The sequence below is a fragment of the Triturus cristatus genome, chromosome 2_1 (assembly GCF_964204655.1).
Source record: "Triturus cristatus chromosome 2_1, aTriCri1.1, whole genome shotgun sequence".
Taxonomy (NCBI): domain Eukaryota; kingdom Metazoa; phylum Chordata; class Amphibia; order Caudata; family Salamandridae; genus Triturus; species Triturus cristatus.
Genome location: NC_140581.1, coordinates 1,059,807,748 through 1,059,832,604, shown reverse-complemented (window position 1 = coordinate 1,059,832,604; position 24,857 = coordinate 1,059,807,748). Strand labels below are relative to the sequence as shown.

Sequence of the window (24,857 nt, the reverse complement as noted above, 5' to 3'; positions counted from 1 at the left end):
ACGCACTACAGGAGTTTCAGGGGCGAGGTGCCGGAGTTGGGCTTGACGCATTTGCCCTCACACAGGAAGTGGCCTAAGCTGGAAAATCATTCTCTCATTCTTGCATGACCTTGTGTGAACCCCTGCCAGTTACACTGCTTCAATGAGGGTGCTCCTTGCCATATCAGCAGGTGTCCAGCATGGCTACATTTGGGCATCCCAAAGCAAGAGCTCTCTTCCGCTGTTTGCCGGGTGTCTTTTGCCTCACCTGGGCCCAGTGGTGGCTACATCTAATCCTGCCTCATAGTTTGTTCCTACACAGTGCATCAGCTGCCTTTGCTTCATACGCAAGTTCTCTGTCCTCTGTGCAGGCCTTTTACTACTGCATTCCCTGTATCTCCGTGGTCCCAGATGAGTCCTGAGCCCTAGATCGCTCCTCAGATCCCGGCATGTTTCAGCCCCCGTTCACCTAGCCAGAGTCCAGTGGCACCCTCTGCCCTATTCCTTGGGCTGCGGAAGGCGGTTACCATGTCATGAGGGTGTTCAACACAGAATCGGGAAGTAGAGCTGCGAACATTCGTTCCTGCGCTGCCACCACCTTTGGCTGAAGATTTGCGTTGGGAATATTTTTCTGCTTTCTCAGAAATAACTTTATACATTGATACATTTGCAGGTCTGCTTCAGGACTTTCTAAAGCTGATATCTTGCAAGAGTTGTAAGATCTTCAATCTGACGATCCTGAATTCCAGGTTTACTTTTAGACTGGCAGTGAAAGTGAAGTTGTCCACGAAAGTGCAAACCATGCATTTCCTCAGATAAAAAGGTTGATGCCAAAGATCTTTCCTACTTGCTGGTATCCTTGAAGTCATTCTCCCTTCTGTATGTTCAAAATTAGGTTGAGGCTGCAACACCTTAAGCAATGGCTGAAACCTTTCAACCCTGAGGATCACAGTCTTTCTAGGAGGTCTGGAGACCTCATAGGGGAACCTGTCCTGCTTCATAGCCACAGATCAGTTAAAATTAGTCAGTTGAAAGACTTCAGCCTGTAGATCAGCATTACTGCTGCATAGAGAGTTGGCATTGAAGTCTCTCATTGTGTCTTACTTTTTCTTAACACTAAGTTGATATTGTTCCACGCTGATGATTACTGATAATAATAGTTTCTGCTCTAATGTTCTAAAATGATATTTTCCAATTGTTATTCAAAAGTCTAAAAGAATGGATAAGCATACTCCTCAATTTGTTAGTTGTTTAGGCCATGCAAATGCAACAGATGGCCTGTGTCTGGAGAAGAATATAATACAGCTTTTTGTACCACTTACTCCTAGTCTTTAAAACACACAAAGTTGAGGCTAGTTCTGACCTTATGAGGTCTTTCAAAGGACAATGAAAATCATGATAAAAAGCCAGAAGAAAGGCAGATACAAGAACGTCTTTAGGCAACGATATATTGGAGATAGAAGATGTTTATGTGCTCTTTACCTAATAATCAGATAAACTTGAAGAAACGTTTGAGGTTTCCAGTTTAACCGAAGTCTTTGCAAGGTTAAAATTCTTCCTTTTGCACTTGTTTTTAGAAGACTAGCGCATGCATGTGTTTTCTTATTGCGGTAAAAAGCTTGTAACATCTCTGCCAGGAAAGGCATCTAAAAACAATATTCAAGTGACTTAACAAGTTCTTTCCTCAGATATTTAATTAAGAAAGATATCACCATGAGTCCACTCTGGAATTGTGTTCTATAGGCATTGTGTTTTCCCTTCAGATTAAATGATTCCCTTCTAAGTTCTCTAAATTCAGAACGTTTTAACCATATAATGTGCAAGTTGAATTTCAACTACTGGGTTGGGAGAAATTTTGCATTATTTTGATGTGTTGTGTATTATGGATGGTACTTCAAAATAAAAATCCAAATTCCCGAAGAGCTCCTATGTGTATGTCCCTCAGGCAAGTTTCAAAGGTCTATGTATTTAGTGTGGGAACCTGATTTTTATAAATGAATGTCGTTGGATTCCAAGTTGTTTGTACATATCACTGAGCTTTAGTGGTACAATACCCCTGGATACGTCTTCAACAAGCAGCCCTCAGTCTTTAGTTTTATTTTTTAGGTAATCACGTCTTAGAAGTGTGCATTGTTGCTCTGTCAATGATTCACTCAGTAAACAAAATTCCAAGGGTATTTCTTAAAAGACCATGCCAGAGTATCATCTTGAGTGACTGAGGCATAGTGCTTTCTAGGATGAGGTGGTGTCCCCTTCTAGATCTCTAGCTCATACAAAACTTTGTTGTCTCCAAAATGAAGCTCCATCAAAGCTGTCACAATTCTTAATCCAAAGCTGACTTATGCAATCATTTGTATGGGTCCCATCAATATGTCTGATGCACAGAGTGGTCCAGAAGAGAGGAATTGCCACTGGCCAAGCCTGGAATTGCCATTTCTAGTCACAGATCTACTTTGGGGAATAAGGAGATGCCTGCACCTCAATCAGTGTGATCTATCTAGATGTGTTGTGGAGAAAATTAAGTTTGCTGGTGGCCATTTAGCAAACCACTTTAAAATGCAATAAAAACAGAATAGTGATACAGGACCACCAACTACACCTTGTTTTGATTTCCACGTAAACTTTTTTTTTTTTGAACAGATTTTAATGCATTTAAAAATATGTTGGAGCCAATTCACAGATCTCCATTTTTCAGTCTAATCCTTGGAACATTTTAATTCTTGTCTTTGTGCTTTACAAGGAAGGTCAGTTAAGATTTCCAGTTACTGCCCAAATCCTCAAAGTATTGTTTTCAACTATCAATGAGATGGTGATTTATGACTGATGCACAATATGTGTACGTTTTTTTTTTTTTTTTCCTCGTCCATTCCATGTCCAGTTGGACGTGAGGACTAAATAAATTTGAAATGAAATGCAATTTTGTGTTGCTTTTTTAATTAGAGGAAAGACTAAGGAGTACACCGTAAGCAAGGATCTACTTCCAAATGGGTTTTCCATTATATTGCTTTTTATATTGACGTTACAAGGGAGTATATGGCCAAAATTATGGTCCCTTCAATTTGAGAGAAAGCAACTTTAACTGCTTCCACTGAGAGCATCACTGTGTGAAGTAGGTGGCCCTCTAGGGTACTTATGACCACCGGCTATGCCTTCCCAAATGAAGAGTTGATAAGACAGAGAATGGAAACTTACGTATTTATTGCATTTCTCCGGAAAGGAGCCCAGTCAGACCATCGCCATAAGATGCTGTCGAGGGGACTGACTCCCCAACATTCGCTAATAGAAGATAAACCCTTCAGGAGACTTTGGCCACGCCTCTGGTGGAAAAGTACCGGTCTGAGCCGGGCATGAACAATGGAGGCACAGAGAGATGAGCTAACACCTGCTAGATGGGCATGCTATCAGCGACGCAAGGCCACTGTGCCGAGTCTCAGCATCTCCCAATGTGGGAGCAGCGCTACATGTATACAATGGAATGCAAAAGCAGAATAATTGCTTTGTTAGCAAGTTGAGTCGCAGCCTTGGACATAGAGAAGAAATATAATTAAATACAGTATTCTGCTGAGGCAAGCTATCCTGCATTCTAAGGCCTAACACGGGCTCAGCAGAGGCAGTCTAATAAGGATTACGAAATACAAAATGGAGTCACACTGGCTAACGAAAGCTTGCATGATACCGGGATAACGCAGTGGGTTGTATAACGTGAGCATTATTACATGTACATTAGTCACACATTGCTAATCTAATGTAGCACGCTGAATGCAATATGGGAACGGGAATTTTTAAATCTAACGTGGTGGAATTCAATGCATGTGTAATTTTTCACTTAATATTACTGTGAGGATTTTTGGCTGGAGGATAATTTCAAGTTTGGCTGACAGCCCTGTAGAGTCTTAGAAATGTTTTTTAGCTATAACCTCACACCTACTTGTTCAGCAAACAGTAGTCTAAAAATGGAACTCTGTTTCATGTACAAAAGGAGATGGTGTTTTCATTTAACCATCTCCAAGAAGCTGTAAAAGTGAATCTCAGAGGTGCCTCTGCAAATAGTGCTGCCTGCTTTCTCTCATGCAACTTTTACTTCGTAGAACGAAAGCGTCCTTTGTTTGACATTGCCTGATGCGAGATAGCTGGAAAAAGTAGTTAGTACAAGTTTTTTTTCTTTGTGCACGGGAGAGACAGGGAGAACATGACAGACTCATTTTGAAAAAGTAGTTTGCCTTTGCCATGCTGAATATCAGAAATTGGTTGGAGTTTGGTGGAGTGTACACCTTATAATTTAGTAAACTCAATCTGGTGAGGCCACAGCACAGTTCTAAGTGTCTCTGCCTAATCCCTTATAGCTGTGACACGACCAGAAGGACATTCCCCAGAGAAATAGGTGTTAAGTGTAAGTGGTACCAGGCAGCACTATATTTAAGAATACAAACATTTCCAAAAACGTTTAGAAAGAAAAAAAAGTGAATATGTTAAGACACAAAAAGCTTTCAAATAAAATTTTTGTATTTTTAAGTTTTAGGTATAAAAAAAAAACACAATCAGGCTACTCCTTCCTTTTGAAATGAAAACAAAGTTAGCAGCAAAGTTCTGCCAGACAGAGTCTGGGATGTCAGGGCAGAGCTGGAAAACTTCTATGCTAGTACACTCCAATGCTTTCACTCTTCCCTGTGGTCTGCTGGTGGATAAAGCTGCCCTTTCTATTACCACATGCTCTCCACCGCCATTTCCTCCCAAAACCACGAGTCCCAATATATATATAGATACTGAAATCACTCGTGGTTTCTTCTACAGACCAGTCCTTCTTCAAAGGACATAGCTCTTCTGCCTTTTGTGTGCATATAGCAGCAACAGGCCACTCTCATGACCCTAGGTGAGTAGTCCCAGTTTCTGTGTACCAGTAAGAGTATGTGGGTCTACTTTCTTCTAACACTGAGGCAGAATATCCTTTTTCTTTAAATGTTTCTTACTATGAGGAGAAATGTTCTGAGGAGGTGGTGGTGAGGTCTTAAGCCTATAAAATGACAATGATTGTACAGTTCCCTACACCCAGTTCTGGTAACTTTCGCTAAAAAAAAATCCTCTTTTTTTTTTTTTTTTTTTTCCAGCACGACTTTCTCATTTTACTGGCCCTAGCTTTCTTCCATCTGAAGGAACCATGGCCCTTTTTCGCTCTACTGCTCTATGGGGATACGGTTTGCTCCTCTCTCTCTTACCCCAATGCTGGAATTGTTTTCCCTTCTGCTGGGAGCACAGACCAAGTCTAGGGTGGCTCAAGGAGTGAATGGTTTAAGTACCTGAGATTCTAATTTGGGGCCTCCGCTTCAAAATGAAGAGCTGTGAAAGCTGCCCTTTGTGTTCTCAGATGCTCCTTTCCTACTCAAAGATAGCTAATGCCTGCTACGTGGCCACGGCTAACACAAATCCAGCCTTCCTACTCCCAGAGGCGAGCCATTGTCCTCCAGGAGGAAACCTGTTAACAGCCAGGATGTGTTTTTATATTCGAAGCAGGGCTGCTGGGCAAACCAGTTTACTCTTCAGCAGTACAGAATACATTTTTGCAGATTTGCTTTTCTATTAACTTCATCAAATAATGACCAATGAATTTGATTTTTACCAACAAGAGGAAAATACCCTTGTTTCAAAATTCTAGAATTTTACCAAGCAAAGCTACAGAACTGGTTTGCATTCAAAGCTAGACATGCCCCTGGAAAATGTTGCTTTCCCTACACCGTGGCAAACAGCCATTTGCAGCTATACATTTTAGGGTTCATGCTTTTTCCTAATATCAGGCATGTTCCATTTTTATATGTTTGGTGCCCTGCCATGTGAGCTTACAAGGCACACTTTAGTAATATAGCAATATAAGGAAAGTAGGGTTTGCAGAACATACTACTGTACATCACATGCTTTGCATACTCCTTACATCTAGTTTTGAATGTGGATGTTGCAAGTTGTTTTTCTTCAAAGCAAAGAAACCCACAATGCACTAGGACTAAGACCCCACCTTAGATTGCTTTATACACTGCAAAGAGTAATAAAGATAAATGAAAGTATAAGAAAAGCAGTTCAGCTTATGTGTGCTGGTGCATCACGCAAGTGAAATTAATGTGTGTATTGATTATGTAAAAACATCTGAACATAATGAAAGATTTCCTAGCTAATGTAACGGAAAGTTTCAATTCTATTAAAGACACGGAGGAGAGGATTAGGTTTATTCTCTCTTCACTTTATTGTACTTAGTTAACTCCAGCAGCCATTTTTGACTTGAAACACGACAGAAAAAAACTTCATCTCCCATGAACATTCGGGAGTGACATCATTACATTCCAGCCAATCAAGGTACTGTCTGTCCAATATCATCCCGTGGAGACTGTCTACATCCCTCTTTCTTCCTGCGACATACGACAATCGCCATGTTCACTGCTCCTGTTTATTGGAATCACCCCCTGTAACCGGGATACCCATTACTTGCCATGGTACTGGAAATGGTTTAACAGCATAGTGCAATAAGATTAGTTCCAGCATTACAATATTGATTAACATAGGTTCTCATTTCAGTAGTAAGACCATAATATTACCATTTCCCCATCAGAGGGCATGGGTGAATTATTTGTCTCAAGAGTTCCTAGGGTGGGCTAATCCTCGCCTCCGTGTCCTTAAGAGAATTTAAACTTTCCGCTACGTTAGCTAGGAAATTTTTCTTTCTATGGCAGGACCCGGAGGAGAGGATTGGGCTAGTTCAAAGCTTATTCACTCCCACGCTTGCCAGAGAGGGAACCGGTCTGAAATAAAAGGTCTTGAAGGTGGAGTCATTTGACCAGTCTGCTGCATTAATGACATTCTCAAGGCAAGACAGAATGCTTTTGAAGTCATGGCCCCCCCTTACGGAGTGTCTCCGAAAAGGGATGTATCAATCCCTGCTTCTTGCATGATCCACCTGACCCATCTGGCAATCGTAGGAGATGAAACCGCTTTGTGGGGTTTGGTTAATGCGATTAGCAATTGTTTCTCCCCATGAGGGCGGAGTTCCTCAGTCATAAGTTCATAAGCCTTAATAGCGCAAACCACACAACTTAGAATTTGTTCTTAATGTTGGATAAGAAATTGATCTAGAATTAGTCTTTGTTCTGCGTGAAATGTGAAATAAAACCCCTTCCGGGGTGAACACTCTACCTGTTGTATCCAGTGCCCGGACATCCGAAACTGTGCAACATGATAGTAGACACAAAAGCATTGCCAATTTAGCTGATAGTTGTTTCAGGGACAGATACTTGTTCTGGGGCCAAGATTGAAACAAGGATAAAACTTTGTTCACGTCCCAAAGGGATATGTATTTGGGCTCAGGAGGAACCGAGAGTCTAATTCTTCTCAACAATTTTCTGACTAGCGGGTGCTCCCCGACTGGATGTCCATCCACATGCAAATGTCCTGCTGAAATGGCTGATCTATAAGTATTGATTGTTCGGTAGGCCTTGGGAAGCCAGATCTGCAAGGAAGTTTACGACATGAACAATGTCTGCCCCCAAGGGATCAGCTTGGTGTTGCTTACAACAACATAACCACCGCGAACAAGTGGAGTTGTATCACCTATTTGTATTATCCACCCAGGCTTTGGCAAGTACTGAGGAAGCTTTTGACAAAAGGCCTGGGACTTGCCAACGTCACCTGTAACCCTCCAGGCCATTAGGCGAAGAGACCTGGCTAGGACCAGCGGATGAGGATTGTCTTGAGGGTCCCGGAGGAGATCTGTAACGTGGGGTAGAGGGATTGGAAAATGCCAGGAAAGTTCCATCATCACTGGAAACCAGACTTGTGATCTCCAGACTGGTGTTCTCACCACCACCTCCGCACTTGTGCCGTCAACCTGGTTATCATAGCGAAGGGGCGAAAGGCATGCGATAGTTCCATGCTCCAATCCTATAGGAAGGCATCCAAAGCTGTTGCCTGTGGATCCGGTCTCCAACTGCAGTAGCGTGTGAGTTGGAAGTCCAGTCTAGACGCAAAGAGGTCCATGGAGAAAGGACCCCATCTGTCTTGAATCTGCAGAAAAATTTGAGGATTCCGTTTCTACAGGCTGATATATCTCCAATGGCAGGAGTGCCAATATGCTACCTGATTGGAGCTCCCTGGGAGATGTTCTGCCGACAATATCTGGTTGGTCAGGCAATACTCCCAGAGGGTTCGGGCCAGGTCCGACAGTGTCTGAGACTTTGTTCCTCCCAAATGGTTGACGTAGCGGACCGCTGCCACGTTGTCCATCTTCAGGAGGACAGAACATTTCACCTTCTCTTTGGTCCAGCAACTGATCATGAAGGACCCCCCACCCATCAACTCCAAGCAATTGATGTGCAAAGAACGCTCGACAGAGGACCATTTTCCGCCTGTGGAGAACTCCCCACATCGTGCGCCCCATCCAGAACCAATGCCGTCCGACTCAATTATGAGATCGGGTAGTGAGACAAATTGCTCTGCCATGCCAGGCTTCCATGTGGTTTAACCACCAACCCATCTCCTCTTTGGCCTCGGGTAGCAGGGGCACCATTTGTGAATAGGATAGACCCTTCCGAAGATGTTCAATTTTTAGGCGTTGCCGGGTCCTGTAGTGGAGGGGACCCGTAAAGATCGCTTGGATGAAGGACGATAGAAGTCCCACCACCCTTGCTAGCTGTCGAAGTGAGACGTGGGATTTGGCCATCGTCCTGCGTAATTCGTAACGAATTTTGGATAACTTCTTTGTGGTAAACGCATCCGAAGCGACTCTCAGCCTACCAGCAAAGTCTAGTAATTCCATTGACTGGGATGGGACTAGGGCAGATTTGCTCTCATTTGTCACGAAGCCCAAAGTCTCCAGTAGGTCTATTGTCATCTGTAAATGTTGGGATAGGTGTATTGGGCATTGATCCATAAGGAGGATGTCGTCGAGATAGACAATAAGCCTCATTGTCAAGGGTTCAAGAGTATTCTTTCAGTAATCTTGCACAGGAACAGAGACGCTGATTCCCAACTCCCCTTCAAGGATATTTCTGCGGTCCAGTTTAACTTCTAGACCCACAAATCTACCCCCAAGGGGGAAGGGGGAGTGGATAAAATAATAAACAAGAAGAGACTGGTCCTGAAGCTTGTCTTCTCTCTTTCGTCTACTTCTTCGTTCTATCTGCAGACTGCGTGTCAGCTGAGAGAATCTAAAAACCAAGCATTAAGTTATAATCTCTTACACTTAGCTAAATTCTATATTCTATTCCGCTCCCTTGTTCTTTACCTACCCTTAGCTCCAAGCACTGTGCCCCTCTTCTAGTATTCTTGTTACTATCTCTCTTTCTGTTCTTTCTTTTTCTTGAAAAGGCACCTCTGGAATTTACCTGTCAACAAGATATCACTTAATGTATTTATTTCCTATTTACCCCTTGAACTCTCTTACTCTTTAGGTAATCTAATTCACTTACTTGAGTGTGTATGCCTTATCTCTGTAGGGACTCTTCTTAATCGTATCTATTTTCTAACGACTTTTCTTAACTGTTCTGGAATTCCTTTTTGACGACCTTTTCCTTCTTAGCAGGATATTGCCGTTAATCTAGTTTTTTCTGGTAAGTACTGTCTAGTCTCTAACTATATACAACATCTTATTTTACATTTTATTCAGAGTAATTCTATTATTTTCTTTGTGACTTAGCTTATGACTTCTTTCTCCCTTCAGGTTCTGGTATCGCTAGGAATCCCTCGACGAGTTGCCTTCACCAGCTGAAGCCGAGAAATTGGGATGAGACGCCACAAACTGTTACCTCAGCAAACTTCTCCTTCTCAACCTTGCTGCGAACTTAGACTGCTTCTGACTACTTCCGACGGAGGTAGCGGACGAGAAACCGGGCGAAACCCGACGAGGTTGCTCTCTGACTAAATCTGAGGAGCCTAAGAATTAACCTGCGTGCTCTGAAACTTCCTCAGTGAAGTGCGCGTTGGTTCCAGCGCTCGCGCCTCAAGCTGCCTCTGAACACCTGTGGGGAATAAATAAACTAGACCGCTGCGATGATTAGAAAGCGGCGGCCTTTCTTCGGTTCCATTTCTGATTCAGCCTGGTCCAGCCATTGCCTCTGGCCCGCATTCTTCTTCCTGACCCATAACTTCTGCCCAACACTGTACCCGCTATTGTCCAAGCGCCCCTAGGAGCCCTGACAGTCATCGCCTGGGCTCGAAGGTGTTCGACCACAGGTTTCATCAGCTTGGTGAAGCAATAGGGAGCTGAGGAGAGACCGAATGGAAGGGCGATTAACTCATACATTTGGGACTCCCAATAAAATTGGTGGAAACACCTGTGTGGTGGAAAGATTGGAACTGCTAAATAGGCATCCTTGAGATCTAGGCAAACCATCCAATCTGAAATTTGGAGCAAATCCCGCAGGACGTGAATACCCTCCATTTTGAAATGCCGATAGAGTAACCAGGACTTGAACTCCTTGAGATTGATGACAGTTCTTTGGCTGCCGTCCCTCTTTTCTACTAGGAAAATATTGCTGATGAAGCCGTGTGGATGGAGTATTGAACGAGATATTGCCCCTTTTTGTAAAAGGTCGTTCACTTCCTGGATCACCAGCGCTCTCTGTTCGGGAGGAAAAATCAACAGGGTAGGTGGGTGGGGTTGGTATGGTGTCCCATAGAACTCCATGTGGAAACCACCCACTGTCTGAATCACCCATGCATCTGAGAAGATATTCCTCCAATTCGATTGAAAAAGGGCCAACCGCCCCCCGATTTAAAATCCCCGTAAAGTCTTGACCTCTCACGTTGTGGGTTATTGAACTTGCCTCTCTGGCCTCCTCTGCCGCCACAACGACGGGGATAGGACTTATGGAAACTTTGTTTCCGAACTTCCCGGGGTCCTGCCATTGGCTGCGTCTGGAGTCTCCACATTTGGAGACTGTTTGGAATGGGCGGCCGTACGAGCGCCCCCTACCTTGTCCGGCTGACGCAAAAACACGGGGGGTAAAAATTCTCTTAATTGAGGATTGCGCTTTGTTTAAGGAATTAAAGGTGTTGATAATTTGGGGTCGATCTTGATAAGGAGTGATCTGCATCGTTCAGTGGAAATCACGCAATTTGTGTTCCCAAAAATATTATTGCTTGTTGGGCCCAGTTGGAAAGAGCCTCGGGGGATATGAGGGAGCCAGAGGCCTTGGCGTCCTCTGCCATATCCATTATTTTGGCTAGGGGCCCGACGATATCCAGGAGTTTATCCTTTTTTAGGATCGCGTACAAATTTTGCAAGAAAGGTGGCCATTTTGGGATCTATCTCTGGGGTCATGGCCACCTTCCCGTCCAGGCCAGGGCGAGGACATTCTGCCTTAAGGCAGCCTCTCGCCTCCTTATCCAAAGTTTTCCGAAGCCGGCTGGCCATGTAGGCTGCTACCTTAGGGGCCGGACACCACTCCGCCGATCTAAGGTGTAGGAGATCATCAGGATTTAGTAAATCCTCATGGGTGGATAAATCGGTGTCTGTTGGGAGGTCAGACCCTCCCAGGGAACTAGGCATCGGGCACCACAGTCTAGAACCGTCTACCTCCCCGTCAGAGTTGTTGGGCGAATCATCCCCATCCCCTAAATCCGTCTGAGACGGAGAAGCTGGGCTTGTGTTTGAAGGGCCTCGTTTAATGTCTACAATGGGTTGGGCATCTAGAAAAGCCTTTTTAAGGCATACAAAGGCGTCCAAATCAAACCGTCTGTGCGTTTACGCTTTTCCACACTCTGAGGGGTGACGCAAGGTAGGTTAACTGCCGGTGTAGGAGGTCGGGGGCCCATGGTCTTCCCTCTCTTTGAGGGGTTGCTGATACTGCGCTTGGAGTGCCACCAGTCTCTTCTCCAATGGAGCCACCACCTGCGTCACTGCCCGTAGGATGGATGCGTCCATGACTTCACGGAATTGATCGTCAATAGGAAGGTAAGTTACCTCTTCCTCCTTTGTGTAATCCCCAACCTCCTCATACTCCGTGAGGGTAATATTAATATGAGGGAAATTTCCCACTGGAATCTGAGGGGTTCATAGTAGCTAGGACAAGTAATGCACGTAGTGCGCTTAAATAGGGACTGCCACCTTAATCTATCGTGGGGTAAGTGCATGGGGGTGTCCCTTGTCAATATGCAAATATTGTCTTACCCCGCAGGGTGTTAATCCCTTCAGGCACCGGCTCAATTTTAGACAAAGGAGAGACATGCAAGTGCAATTAACAGAAGAATTCAATTACACCTCGCGTGTGTCGCCTTCAAATTATTCAGCACACCCGCTCTCTCTCAGCCGCCCGTGAGTTAAAATGCCGCTGGAGCACTGCCTTAGCTTCAAAGATGACGTGTTCCGGCCGCCACGTGGGAGAGAGAGAGACGCACTGCTCGCTTAAACACGCTGACCCCCTACCGGTCGGAAGACCGCACCGCGCACAGGCCTTCAAATCAACCGCGTAGGAGTCAGGACTCCCGCGGTGCCAGTCATTACAGTAATTATCACAGTGCCAAGAACAATCGCCCTGCGCGACGCCCACAACGTTCAACAACAATAAAACTAAAGGGAAATTTAAGTGAGAAACACCGAGCACTTATCTGATTGCTGCTGGAGCAGCGAAGAAAGAGGGATGTAGACGGTCTCCACGGGATGTTATTGGACGGACTTTACCTTGATTGGCTGGAATGTAATGTTGTCACTCCCGGATGTTCATGGGAGATAGAGTTTTATTCTGTCATGTTTCAAGTCAGAATTGGCTTCTGGAGTTAACTAAGTACAATAAAGTGAAGAGAGAATAAGCCTAATCCTCGCCTCCGTGTCCTGCCATGGAATCTCATATCCTGGGAGGTTAGAGGTAATCACTACACAATGCCAATCTGTTGTTGCAGGTAAGTAGCATTTTCTATTTACAGCATGTACTAATGTCAATCACATGTTTTTTACAGACTGAAAAACAGTGACCTTCTCCCTAAAGGGGTGGCTTTCAAACAAATGATTATGATCTTTGGAATAAGGTTTGTAAGGACAGTTTGCCCAACTTCCACTTACTTGTTGGGAACATGAACATCTACACAGTAATGCTTTGTGAAGGTGTGTGGTGTGGACCATGTTATACCGCTTGTAGACATCTACAGGGATATATTTCCTCGGAATTTCATGGAGGCTCATTATTGTGGTCGTTCTACAGACCGCTCCAGTGTTCTGTCCCAGAGAGCTTTGGATACAATACTACACCAAGCTAATCCTTGCTCAAGATTTGATATATTTCCAGTCAGGCTCAGTTGCCTTGCTCTTATTTTTGGCCTCCCCCATTTCTGCGTTTGACCTGCCTGCCAAAGCCTTTTGTTTTCACTGTGGTAGATTTGTCCCTCAATACTTCTACAATACGACACTGCATCCAAACAGAAGCACTTTAAACACCAGTTTGCTGCATTTTGATGCCACCTAGTGGTCACTAGAAAAACTGCAGTGTAAACGAGAACTGGTAAAAGAAAAATTGAAAGCGAGCCGTGGCGATTCTACTTCACTTCCGTTGTGGAGTCCTGTGCTCACTCAGCCATCCAACACAAGGTACATAAATGGGAATTAGCTAAAATAGCTTGCTTACCCACAATGTCAGTATAGACGCTCAAATGCTTGGCATTGGAGGTTTGGAACACAATACTGGATAATTTCATTAACAAATTTCCTGAGCACCGCCACTTGCCATTCATGGATAATAATTGCTCTACCGCCCCCAACCTGCCATTTCCCCCTCTGGGTGAGTTGATGTACTTGCATCCACTCCTTGGTTTTCTAATTTTGTCTTGACTTTCTATCTCCTCTGTTTTACTTTCTAGTTGTATCTGCATGCCTGAATCTCCACAGAACATGATTCTGTAACTCAGGATTTTCGCCAAGAGTTGACTTCTTTTGTGCCACTAAGTACAACTTAATTGTGCAAATATATTTATGAATGGTATGTTTCTATTTCCAGTATTTGCCATTTAGCATGGCGAATGGCCAGGCCGAAATGACTAATAATAGATCAGGTTTGCAACAAGCACTTCTTAGTAGTTTCCATAAGTGAACGTACAGTAGGTTTTAGAACAGCGCAGTGGTTCACAGTGCACACAAGCTCAACTTACACACTAGTATATCATCGTGTGGGTACTGAACTAGTTCGATATTTGGTTTAAAGCATGCATGTATCCTCGCTATAGGTTCTGCTCCGCCTAAAGGCCACAGATGATTCCTGTATTGGCAAGTGAAGTAACCGCTCTTTGCCTTAATATAGGAAGTCAGAATGTTTTCAGAATCCACACAATCACTGTTGTATTCAAAGTAGTTCTCTCTCCTATGTAAACCTGCAGCTTGTCTGATCCTACGTGCTTCTCACTTGACTCATGTTTCAATGTTTTGTTTGTGTATTCGGACAGGGTTAATCGTCAGCTTGGAGAAGGAACTCGGGCCCTTATGTGAACAACTGAGGCAGGTGGTAGAAGTGACATAAATCGAACGCTGGATTGTCAAGCACCAGCATCCATTCATGATGTTAACTCAATGGGATTAGTGACTGCCTGCTCCAAGAACCCCAAGAGAAGCTTTTACAGGAAAATTCACAGGTTGGACTTGGGCTGGTTGTTACCAATACTGAGTCCGGCTGTCCTTAATAAAAATGGCACTTAACGAAAAAAATATAAAGCTTGGAGAAATAAATTACCTATAAAAATGCTTCTTAAATGACCTTGTGGAGGTTGGATTGTGTGCTACCATTAAAGGCCATGTTGTCCTTTCTGCATTTCATGGTGGGGTATTGAAATGATTCTGGTCAGAATGAATATAATCAGCCAAAGTCTTGCCTTTCCTTTTCTGTGCAATCATATACTGCAATTAATGCTTTTCCCCATTGCACATACCTGAATGAATGTACACTCATGAAAGCTGAATGCTTCTTTTGGAATCATTTCGATGTTTGACAGTGTATGGTTTGTGGAGTTGTTGTGCTCTTGAATAACAAGACGTATATTTTTCTTCTGCTGTCGTCGGAGGATGTTTGTTGCAGATGCAGTCATTTTTGTCTGGTGTGACGATAAATATGCCCATTCAGTGTTTGACTCTTGTAGGTTTTGCCATCAGACTTGGTATTTTGTGGCATTGGTTCTCTGCTTTGTAACTGAATTTGCTTGTAATTTATTTCTAGAAAAATATATACACGTAAGTCAGGAATAAAAATCTTGATCACGTCTCTGCATTTACTTGTTCCTTGAATGTTTTTCAATATTTGCAGACGTTTACAATAAAATCTTTGGGACTTTTAAGAGTATTTTATTAAAGAAATAGGCGAAATTAAATACAGGTTTCTATGCTCATATACATTTATTGAATTATTATCCTCCGGTACATGCGCATAAGCTCCTTCGTACACCTCTCCAGGGGTGAGCATTAATCTCGAGATCACTTTGCCACCATCCCCTTCTGGAAGATTTTCATAAACTTTCTTTTCCTTTGTTTTTTGAGCCCATCTATCTCAGAATTTCTGGGTATTGCTCCACATTTGAATACTACTAACATAGTGCCTTAATTGTCATTTGGGTCCGGAGTTCACATGTTCTTAAGCGCATCTTTTGTCATGAACATCCAGAGATTCTTTCTTAAAGTAGAGCTTTTAGAAAAGTAAATCCCTGATTCTGTTGCTATTCCTTCTTGTTCTCTGTGGGTTTCACAAGCAAGCCTAGCGGGTTCTTTGAAAAGAACAAAAGTTCTTCTTCTTTGTACCCATCAATAAACTCCAACTAAAATCACTCCTTTAATGGTTTTCTCCAGCTTCACTTTCATCCCTTCATATCTAATTCTCTTAAAGAGCCTTCACTTTCCAATGGCTGTGACTCAGGGCTATTAATTTCCACAAGTTGGACGCTCACAACGGGAGCTGCTCCTGTTCGGGGGGTCTTCCTATCTATGTACAGATATGGAGTTGTGACCACTAATGGGACAGGTATTGCAGCTACTGTGGTAGTACTTTGGGAGGCTATCTGGGGGTCTGGAACAGGGATAGGTGGCAATAGCTGTAGAGCAGGAACCGGAATGACTTGGTAACTGCAGAGCTGGAAGTTTCACAGGTGCTATCTGGGAAGCTGGGTACTCCCCCCCCCCCCCCCCCCAAATCAAGGAATTTTTGATCAATGTGTGCTGTAGCACCCATATCTTTTTGTGGCGGGAGCCCTACAGGCGGTTGGTTTTCTCCAGCTTGTTTGCCTACATTATATGGAGGTGGCCAAAGATATATATCAAACAAGGAGGGAGTCAGTGGATAGACTGGGTTTGTCTTCCAAACTGAATTTGTTAAATAAAAAAAAAATGGGAACCTAACTTTGTTAAAAAAAAAACGGGGAATAACTCTCCGCTTGAAGAAAAGGAAAAAAAAAATCTTTTGAAAACCTTTACCCACCAGGGTTACCCTTTGGTGGCATGCTTCATCATCTGGTCCCTCCTGTTCCATTGCACATATTGAACCATGATCAATCATACCAACTAGAGGTCAGAATAAATAGGATACGCCTACTAGCCAAGTATTTTTAAAGATGCACTCCAGCACAACGAACCACCACTCCTGTTTTTTTAACACCACTTCCTTTATCATTTTATATTCATCATAAACTGCTCCTGCGAGTTCCGTAGGTCTTAGCACGGCCCGCTCTGCAGCGGAACGGGATGGACCCGATGATGAAGCATGCCATCAAGGGGTAACCCTGGTGGGTGAGGGTTTTCAAAGATTATTATTATTTTTTTAAGCAGAGCGTTTTTTCCCTCTTTTTCCTCGAATCTGGGTTCCCAATTTTGGACAAAATAACAAGGCCAATAAAGCATCTACAAGATGTTGCTAAATAAATCCGGTTTCGCTTTAGTCCCATCCCCTTCTCGTACTTTATTTCTCCCTACTATTCCACTAGGTAGTACTGGGTACATCCCGACTCCCTCAATCACATGGTTCCTCCTTTCCTGTTCTGCATCCCACTTTGCTTCCATCCAACCACAAACTGTCTTTTTATCCTTAATCTGATACTTCTCATTCTCCTTTGCATGTGCGTCACGCTTCCATGTGTTTAAAGATTTATATTTAGCTGGCCTGGGGGAGGGGGTTCATCTCATTCAACACCCTCCCTAAATTCTCAGTTATTCTTAGATTAAAAGTACCATGTGGAGGAAACTGCAAGGACCCTTCATTTGTAGTAATCTTATTCCACTTTTCGATCCAAATACACATGAGTAAACTGGCATTGGTTGTCATATAATGAGCAGGTGTGCCCTAGGGAGGGACTTCCTCCCCTTCATGGACAGGTATTCTCACATCATCACTAAAAACATTTCTTAATTTCCTGAAAAATGTCAGCTTTTCTCAAAATGCAGTAAAGCACAAAGCAAACACTATTAAAATAACAAGCAGTTCTCACAAAATGAAACGCAACAGTACTAACCAATACCAGCACAGCACCCTAAGATAGAACTCTCAGCACCTTGCAGCAGCTCTCACTCAGCATTGACGCTCTCGCACAATTATTCAACAAAAAGACATTTCTTGTCTGTTCCACTCACAGTTCAAAGCACACAATCACTCTAGGGAAAACTGAGAATATAACCTCCTAGTGCAATTATATAAATGAAGTGAAATCATCCCAAACATGAAGTAAAATCTAGACTAGTGGAAAATCACACTCACTAGTGCAGTCCTTTCCCCTGTGCACAGGCTTAACCAAACACCAATCTCAATTATTATGGCCTCCCGATAGAAGCTAACATATCCCTAACTTTTGTGCCGCTGATAGGGCTTTATGATCCAACACCACAAACCTTAACAGACAAATTACAAATGAGTATACTCTATGTTTATATTACTCTTACCACAAGCGCATTTCTTCATAAGCACAGACAGTACGCACAAAGCAAAGTCTCAACTTCCACCTCAAAACTGAGCCCTTCTGGATTAAAAATGGACACCGCACCACACGACACACTAACTCTTCAAAATCCACAAACATTGCAATGCTCAACAACACCACCAAACTAATAACCCCATTATACTCCCACTCCTACGACACTGCAAGTGCTGTGGTAACGCTTGTACATGACCAATTCTTAAAATTGGACCCCAGTAAGCTTGGGCTATTGATGGATCTGGGACAGATTCTGGCAGAATTTTGGCCAAATTATAACCTTTATACATGTCTGAGAACCATTCTCTGAAGCCATCTAGATAGCAGGATAAGGATAGTGCTTGCACCACGCAAAATTGGTGAAAAATCGAACTCCACAATACTTACTGACTGGGATGATGTCTGGAAGCCTCATTTCAAGAACCCATTCAGCATCATGTTAATGACAGTGAAGCATATTTTCCCCACAGTACAGACACAGAAGGGCACATTTGTAAACCATGAAGGCTTACAATTTTTTTGTTGAAAAGTTACAAACTCAAATCAGTGGTTTAAAAATAAATGCATCATCACCTGGTTACAGCATAGATGATTATATAGTACAGGGAAGTCAAACGGCAAATGCAATGTTCAGTTATTAAAGACAGAGCATGCAGATTTTAGTGTATTCTTTTCCCCTAAAGGAAACACCTTAATACTAAGCTAAGGTTGTGGGCAAATCGGCGATTTCATATTCAGCAGTTGTCAGAGAATAAAGCATAGCAGGTAGAACCAAATGAAGTTTCTGATCAACAAAAGGAGAAATGTGCTTGCTCTAGAAAGTAAGTATGAGCAGAAATATAAGGAGCATTGGGTCTCGAGAGAGGAAAAGAGATGTCCACCTGTGAATGTGGACAGGGCCAAGGTTTACTAAGGTCTGAGTCACACAATTAAAAATATGAATGCACATCGAAGTGATACATTACACACATTTCCTCAGAGTAAGAACCAATCAAATCTAAATGTTCATGGTGAGCTCGGTGTCTGCCTCTTTCACATGATTAAGGCAAGAAGCATCTCCAGTCCCACGGCCTTCAGAGATATCAAACAAAGGGATTCTTCTTCTCTGACTTCTTTCATGGATGGAGAAAGGTAGCCTCCAAATCATTAAATCACAAGAAATGGCCTTCACATAAAATGTTAGCAATAGTATTCAGACTAATAAGATCACAGTAACTCTTGGTGCCTAGAACAAGATTATGCACACAAGCAAGAATACAACATTTCATTAAATTGGAGTTGGTTTCTGAGGCCAACTGCAATTGGTGCTAAATTAATATACGTTAACAGCTAATTGTTAATATAAAAATAACTTTTTATAGGTAATCTAAATGTAAAATTTCTGATGGATACATCTGCCAGTGGATTCCTCACCTGGTGAATATCCCCTGCGCCAACATTCCATGGAATTTTTCCCCCAGCTCTCTACGCCGACGTGGATGTCATAATACCGCGGCTCCGCTCGCGACTCCGTATGACGTCACCGGAGCCATAAGAGAGCCACGTCGGCGTGATGACGTCAGTTCCCTTTTTTCCGTGCCGTTTACGCGTAACGGTTTTCCAGCACTCTCCTGCTACTTTGTAGTCTTGCAGTGGGTTACTGTTTCTGGATTTGCCATGTCTTCGACGAGGAAGTCCGTTTCAAACCTTGAAGGGAATGTGGGGGTCACATGTCCATCACTGACCCCCACGAAGATTGTTTATGGTGCCTTTCATCGGACCATGATGTGGACGACTGTTCCAGCTGCAGAAAGATTAATCCCAAGGCCCTGAAAGAGAGGGAGGCAAAGCTTTTCATGGCCAAGGCGAAAAATGGAGAGGTAGGAAGAAGGGGAAGTCTAAGCCGGAGTCGTCAACGTCGCACTCTTCGAAGTCGAGGAGGCACAAAAAGAAGAGGAAGCATAGCTCTCGGCGCTGATAGTCGAAGAGTAAGGCTTCGAGGTCGCCGTCGCCTCGACGTCGAAGTAAGGAATTCATTTCTCCTTTGCCTTCCCCTTCTCCTCGTGTGTCTCCGGAGAAGACTCCTTCACCCAGGATGACTCCGGCGCAGTCTCCAGCTTCCGACGCCGAGCTGGAGCAGGTGGAAGATCTTTCTCCAGTGCCAGCTGAACCTGCAGCTCCAGTTGAGGATACTTCGGCTCCAGCTTCTCCTCGACCAGATTCAGAGTCGAACCCATACCCGCATTTCCCAACTCCGGGTGCGGATCCGACGCATTTCCTCAATGCGATGTATGGGGTTTTCCAAAAAGCTGCCTTCCCATCCGGCGCACCTTCTGGTCTCCTGGGTCCAATGGCGTTTAGTTTGGGCGTGCCGCAACATTATGCTCAGGCACCTTTTATGCCCTTTTTGCCGATGGCTCCTTCATAGCAGTTCCTGGCGCTGTCTAAAGATCCATCCTCCCGGCCTCGACTGGATCGTTTGCCTTCTTCAGAGCCTCCCTCGACACCGGCGCCAACTCCATCTGCGCCGTGTCTGGCGCCGCCTACTCGTCCGGTGCCGCCGACTCCGTGTACGGCGCCGCCGATGCCGTGCCCTCGGATTTGTTCTCGGAGAGAGGCTCAGAGGATTATGGAGGAGGAGCGATGTAGGGAAGAAGTGGAGGAAGGTGAAGTTGGTGATTCCACTGATGAATTTGAGGGCATTCAGGATGCAAGTGGACTAGATACTACTCCAGAATGGGAGCATTCTTCTGCCAGATCTTCTCCTCCACAAGAGTTGGCTCCTTATCATTTAGTCATCAGGAAGGATGCAGAGTTGTTGGACTTACAGTTGCCCTCTGCAGAGTACAAGCCAAACCTTTTAACTGAAGTCCTTCATTCACCATCTTCCATTGTTGAGCCTTTGTTGCCCTTTAATGAGGCTATTTTAGAGCCTGTATGGACTTTTGGCGCAAGCCATTTTTTTCATAGCAGTCTCCAGACAAGTCAACAAGCAGGGGGGAGTAGGGTCGTACCGTCTCTGCAGAGAGGCGTTGCGGCTCTGGTCCTGGGCTCAGGATCATCGGATTTGCTTGATGGTGAATCATCTGGCCGGGGTGTTGAACGTACGTGCGGACAGTCTCAGTCGACAGTTCTCCGCTGACCACGAGTGGAGGCTCAATCCGGAGGGGGTTCGGACGTGGGGGACACCTCGGGTGGACCTGTTGCCACTCATGAGGACGCGCATTGCCCGTCATTCTGCAGTCTCCAGTTTCCGATGCAGGTGGCGTTGGGGGACGCGTTTCAGTTGAGTTGGAGCTTACTTCTCCTTTACGCGTTTCCTCCCATACCCTTGATTCTTCGGGTTCTGAGGAAGATTCGCCAAGACCGGGCCCAAGTTATTTTGATCGCCCCGAATTGGCCAAGAAGGGTGTGGTACACAGATCTACTTCACCTTTCATCGCACCCTCCGCTCCGTCTCCCTCTCAGGGCAGACCTCCTCTCGCAGTCGGAGGGGCAGGTTCTTCACCCCCACCTCCAGAGCCTGTACCTTCATGCCTGGAGATTGAACGGGGCAACCCAAGTTCTTTCTGTCTCCCGCCTGATGTGGTGGATGTTATTTTATTGGCCAGGCGACACTCCACCAAGTCCATTTACTCCTACAGGTGGTCTAAGTTTGTAAAATGGTGTGGGGAGAGATCCATTGACCCTTTAAAGGCCCATCTTTCCAATGTGCTTCAGTTTGCTCTTTCCTTGGCTCAGCAGGGCTGTGCTGTGGCCACGGTTAAGGGCTATTTATCAGCCGTATCGGCTTTTCTGTGTCTTCCAGATCAGCCGTCGTTATTTAAATCTCCTATTGTTTTAATATTTATCAAAGGTCTTACTAACAGGTTTCCACCTACTCCCTTTGTAATGCCACAGTGGGACCATAATCTTGTTTTAACTTTTTTGATGGGGTCCCCTTTTGAACCCCTTCATAGCTGCCCTTTGAGGCTGTTGTCCTTTAAAACGGTCTTTCTTGTAGCCATAACCTCGGCAAGTGAGCTTCAAGCTCTTAGTTCGAAACCCCTGTTTTTATCCTTACATGCTGAAACGATTGTCCTTAGGACCAGGGCTGCTTTCCTACCCAAGGTAGTTACTCCCTTTCATCTGGGGCAGTCGGTTACTCTCCCTGTGTTTTATCCACCTCCTCATCCTTCCAAGGAGGAGGAAAGACTTCACCGATTGGACCCTAAAAGAGCTGAGCGCTTTTATTTGGACAGAACGAAGGATTTTCGTTTGGATGATCAGCTCTTCGTGGGCTATTTTGGACAATCTAAAGGCAAAGCTGCGCACAAGCGCACTCTGTCTAGGTGGATCATCCTAGCCATCAAGATCTGCTACGCCCTTGCTGGTAAGGTTACTCCTGAGGGTATTAGAGCTCATTCAACTAGAGCTAAATCTTCTACCTCTGCTTTGGCCAGGGGTGTTCCTGTGGCAGACATTTGTAAAGCCGCGACTTGGGCCTCCCTCCATACTTTCGCAAAGCATTATTGCTTAGACTCTGAGGAGGGAGGGCCACTTTGCGTGCTCTGACTTGCAGGACTTTTTGGTGTAGGAAGGTGGACACCCTCCTCCGGGAGTGGGACTGCTGTGGGAATCTATTCACAAGGTGAGGAATCCATGGCAGATGTATCCATCAGAAGAACAAGTTACTTACCTTCGGTAATGCTTTTTCTGGTGGATACAATATCTGTCTGTGGATTCCTCACTGGCCCACCGCCTCCCTGTTGTCCACCTTTGTATACCTTAAAGGATGCCTTGCTTGACATGTTGTTTTATCTGGTACACTTATAGGAAATGCTTTTGTTCCTTAGCTTTCCTTTTTGTATATGTACTATGTATATTTGTTCGAATGTTGTATACTTTGAATCTGTTGTCGGTCCACTTGTTCGCCTCTGAGGCATGGAAAAAATGGGCGGAACTGACGTCATCACGCCGACGTGGCTTTCATATGGCTCCGGTGACGTCATACGGAGTCGCGAGCGGAGCCGAGGTATTATGATTTCCACGTCGGCATAGAGAGTTGGGGAAAAAATTCTTTGGAATGCTGGCGCAGGGGATATTCACAAGGTGAGGAATCCACTGGCAGATATTGTATCCACCAGAAAAAGCGTTACCGAAGGTAATTAACTTTTTCATCATGCACATATTTGTAAGCTGTAAGGAAATACCTCCTTTTGCATGTTCACCCCCACATTATTCTTGGTTTACAACTTTGAGAGTTCACTGAGGCCTGCTGACCGGGCTTCAGTGCCAGTGTTCTCGCCCCTTGTAAGGTGTGTCGAGTGTGCTGCACCCAATTGACAAACTATTTTTCTTGTGGTTCCCTGGTATGTGGTACCAGGGTTTGGGAAGCAGAGTGCCCGCTCAGGGCTGCAGCACCAATGGTGACACCCTGTGTGTGACAAAGTATAAAGTGACTCCTAGCGCACTACTGCAGACTGGATTGGCAATGGTATCACTGCTAGTTCGACTTTTCCCTTCAAACCAATGGCAAAGCCCCCACATCCCTTAACAATTTATGTAAGTCTCCTCTAAGGAAGGCCTATTGAGCCCTAAGGCAGGGAGTTGTATATTAAGTCGGAGGGAGCTGTATATTATTAAGTTGGATATGTATTTTTATATATATTTCCTAGAAGCAACACTTCCAAATTGTCGTTTTGTTGTGGAACAGTTCGTTGCCCCATTGGCTAACACAGAGTTACCAGCTGACCTCTCAGCCTGGCTAACTTTTGTATGGACTACTGAGAAGGGTATTGTGAGGTATCAAATTAATTGTGGCATTAAACCAGAACTAATGCTCACATCAAATTTATTGTCACTTTTAAAGAAATGCAACTGTTACAAAGTTGCCACTCTGGCCCAATTTGTCTTGTGGCCTCACATGGTCACTCGCCACAATGTCAGCTTTCTGCCCGCCTGAGGACTGGTGTGACCGACTCCCAGGCCTAGGACCAATAGCAGCCTGCTGCAGGGGGATGTGTCCTCTGCTTCGCAGGAGGCCACTCTGTATTAGTCCAAAGGGCTAGCTTCAAAGGAGAAATCGCCTTTGGTAGGCAAAGGGTGATCACACTCCTGAGGACCTGCCCTTCGTTCGGGTAGACGGGCTGGTGAAAGGGAGAAAGGGGGGAGATAAGCCCCCAAACAGGTTTTCCCATGGGCATGTGGCCCCCAGGTAGCTACACCTGGCTACCAAGCTCCTAACACCCAAGGAAGGGTTCAGACATCTTGAGAGTGGGCAAACATTGCTAGATACCATACATAGCCAGAACACCATCACCAAAAAGGATGTGACCTGGTAGCCCATTGGTTAGTGACCACATCATTCCTCCAGGGCACTTTCTGGGGATAAATGTGTTACCCTGAACCTTGGATCACATCGGCACTGGGGAAAGGACCAAAGAAGGACTGCCCTACAGATCCCTAGACTTGGCAAAGAGAGGCTGCAGCGTCTGCTGGACTGCACCTGACGCACCGTGGGCTAGTAAAGAGAGGACTGTGCCTGTGGTACCTGGCTCAGGGAAAAGTTGCTCTCTAGCCCAAAGAAGTGACTCCAAGAGCCAGTCGGCTGACCTCCTGCAACCAGGGACATCAAAGGCTGAAGTAGTTCAACTTGTCAAGGCAGTAACCACTTAAAGAGAATCACCACTGACTGCTGGTGGGCGTCCCAAGAGACAGATCCTTAATGGCCAAAAGTTGCACCCAAATCATCCTGACCCGGGTATGTCGTCTGAATTCAGATTGGTCGCCCAAGAGGGACACCAGCCTCCACCAAAGGATACCACTGGGACTGCTATGGATGGCAAACGGTTGCCCAACTGTAGCTGGCCTTCTGCTATCGGAAAGAGGACTTCAAGGGACCCCTAGCCCTAAGTCACCCCACCTGACCCTTGGACCAAGGAGTAACTGCAAAGGCACCCCCGTTGACTGCACATTACTTGGAGCATCCTTGAGCATCTTCCATCTCCTGCACATCAGCA

General features: G+C 44.7%; 1 protein-coding gene across 7 annotated transcripts in view; it reads left to right on the top strand.

Annotated features, from left to right (window-relative positions):
- The window catches only part of LAMTOR3 (late endosomal/lysosomal adaptor, MAPK and MTOR activator 3), an 83,968-nt gene extending 68,771 nt beyond the window's left edge, over positions 1–15,197 (top strand). For all 7 annotated transcript variants that reach the window (XM_085635791.1, XM_085635844.1, XM_085635819.1 and 4 more), the window contains one exon: positions 14,383–15,197. In XM_085635791.1, the coding sequence (XP_085491917.1) occupies positions 14,383–14,456 (74 nt within the window). In that variant the 3' untranslated portion in view covers positions 14,457–15,197. The remainder of the gene's footprint in view (positions 1–14,382) is intronic.
- The last annotated feature ends 9,660 nt before the right edge of the window (positions 15,198–24,857 follow it).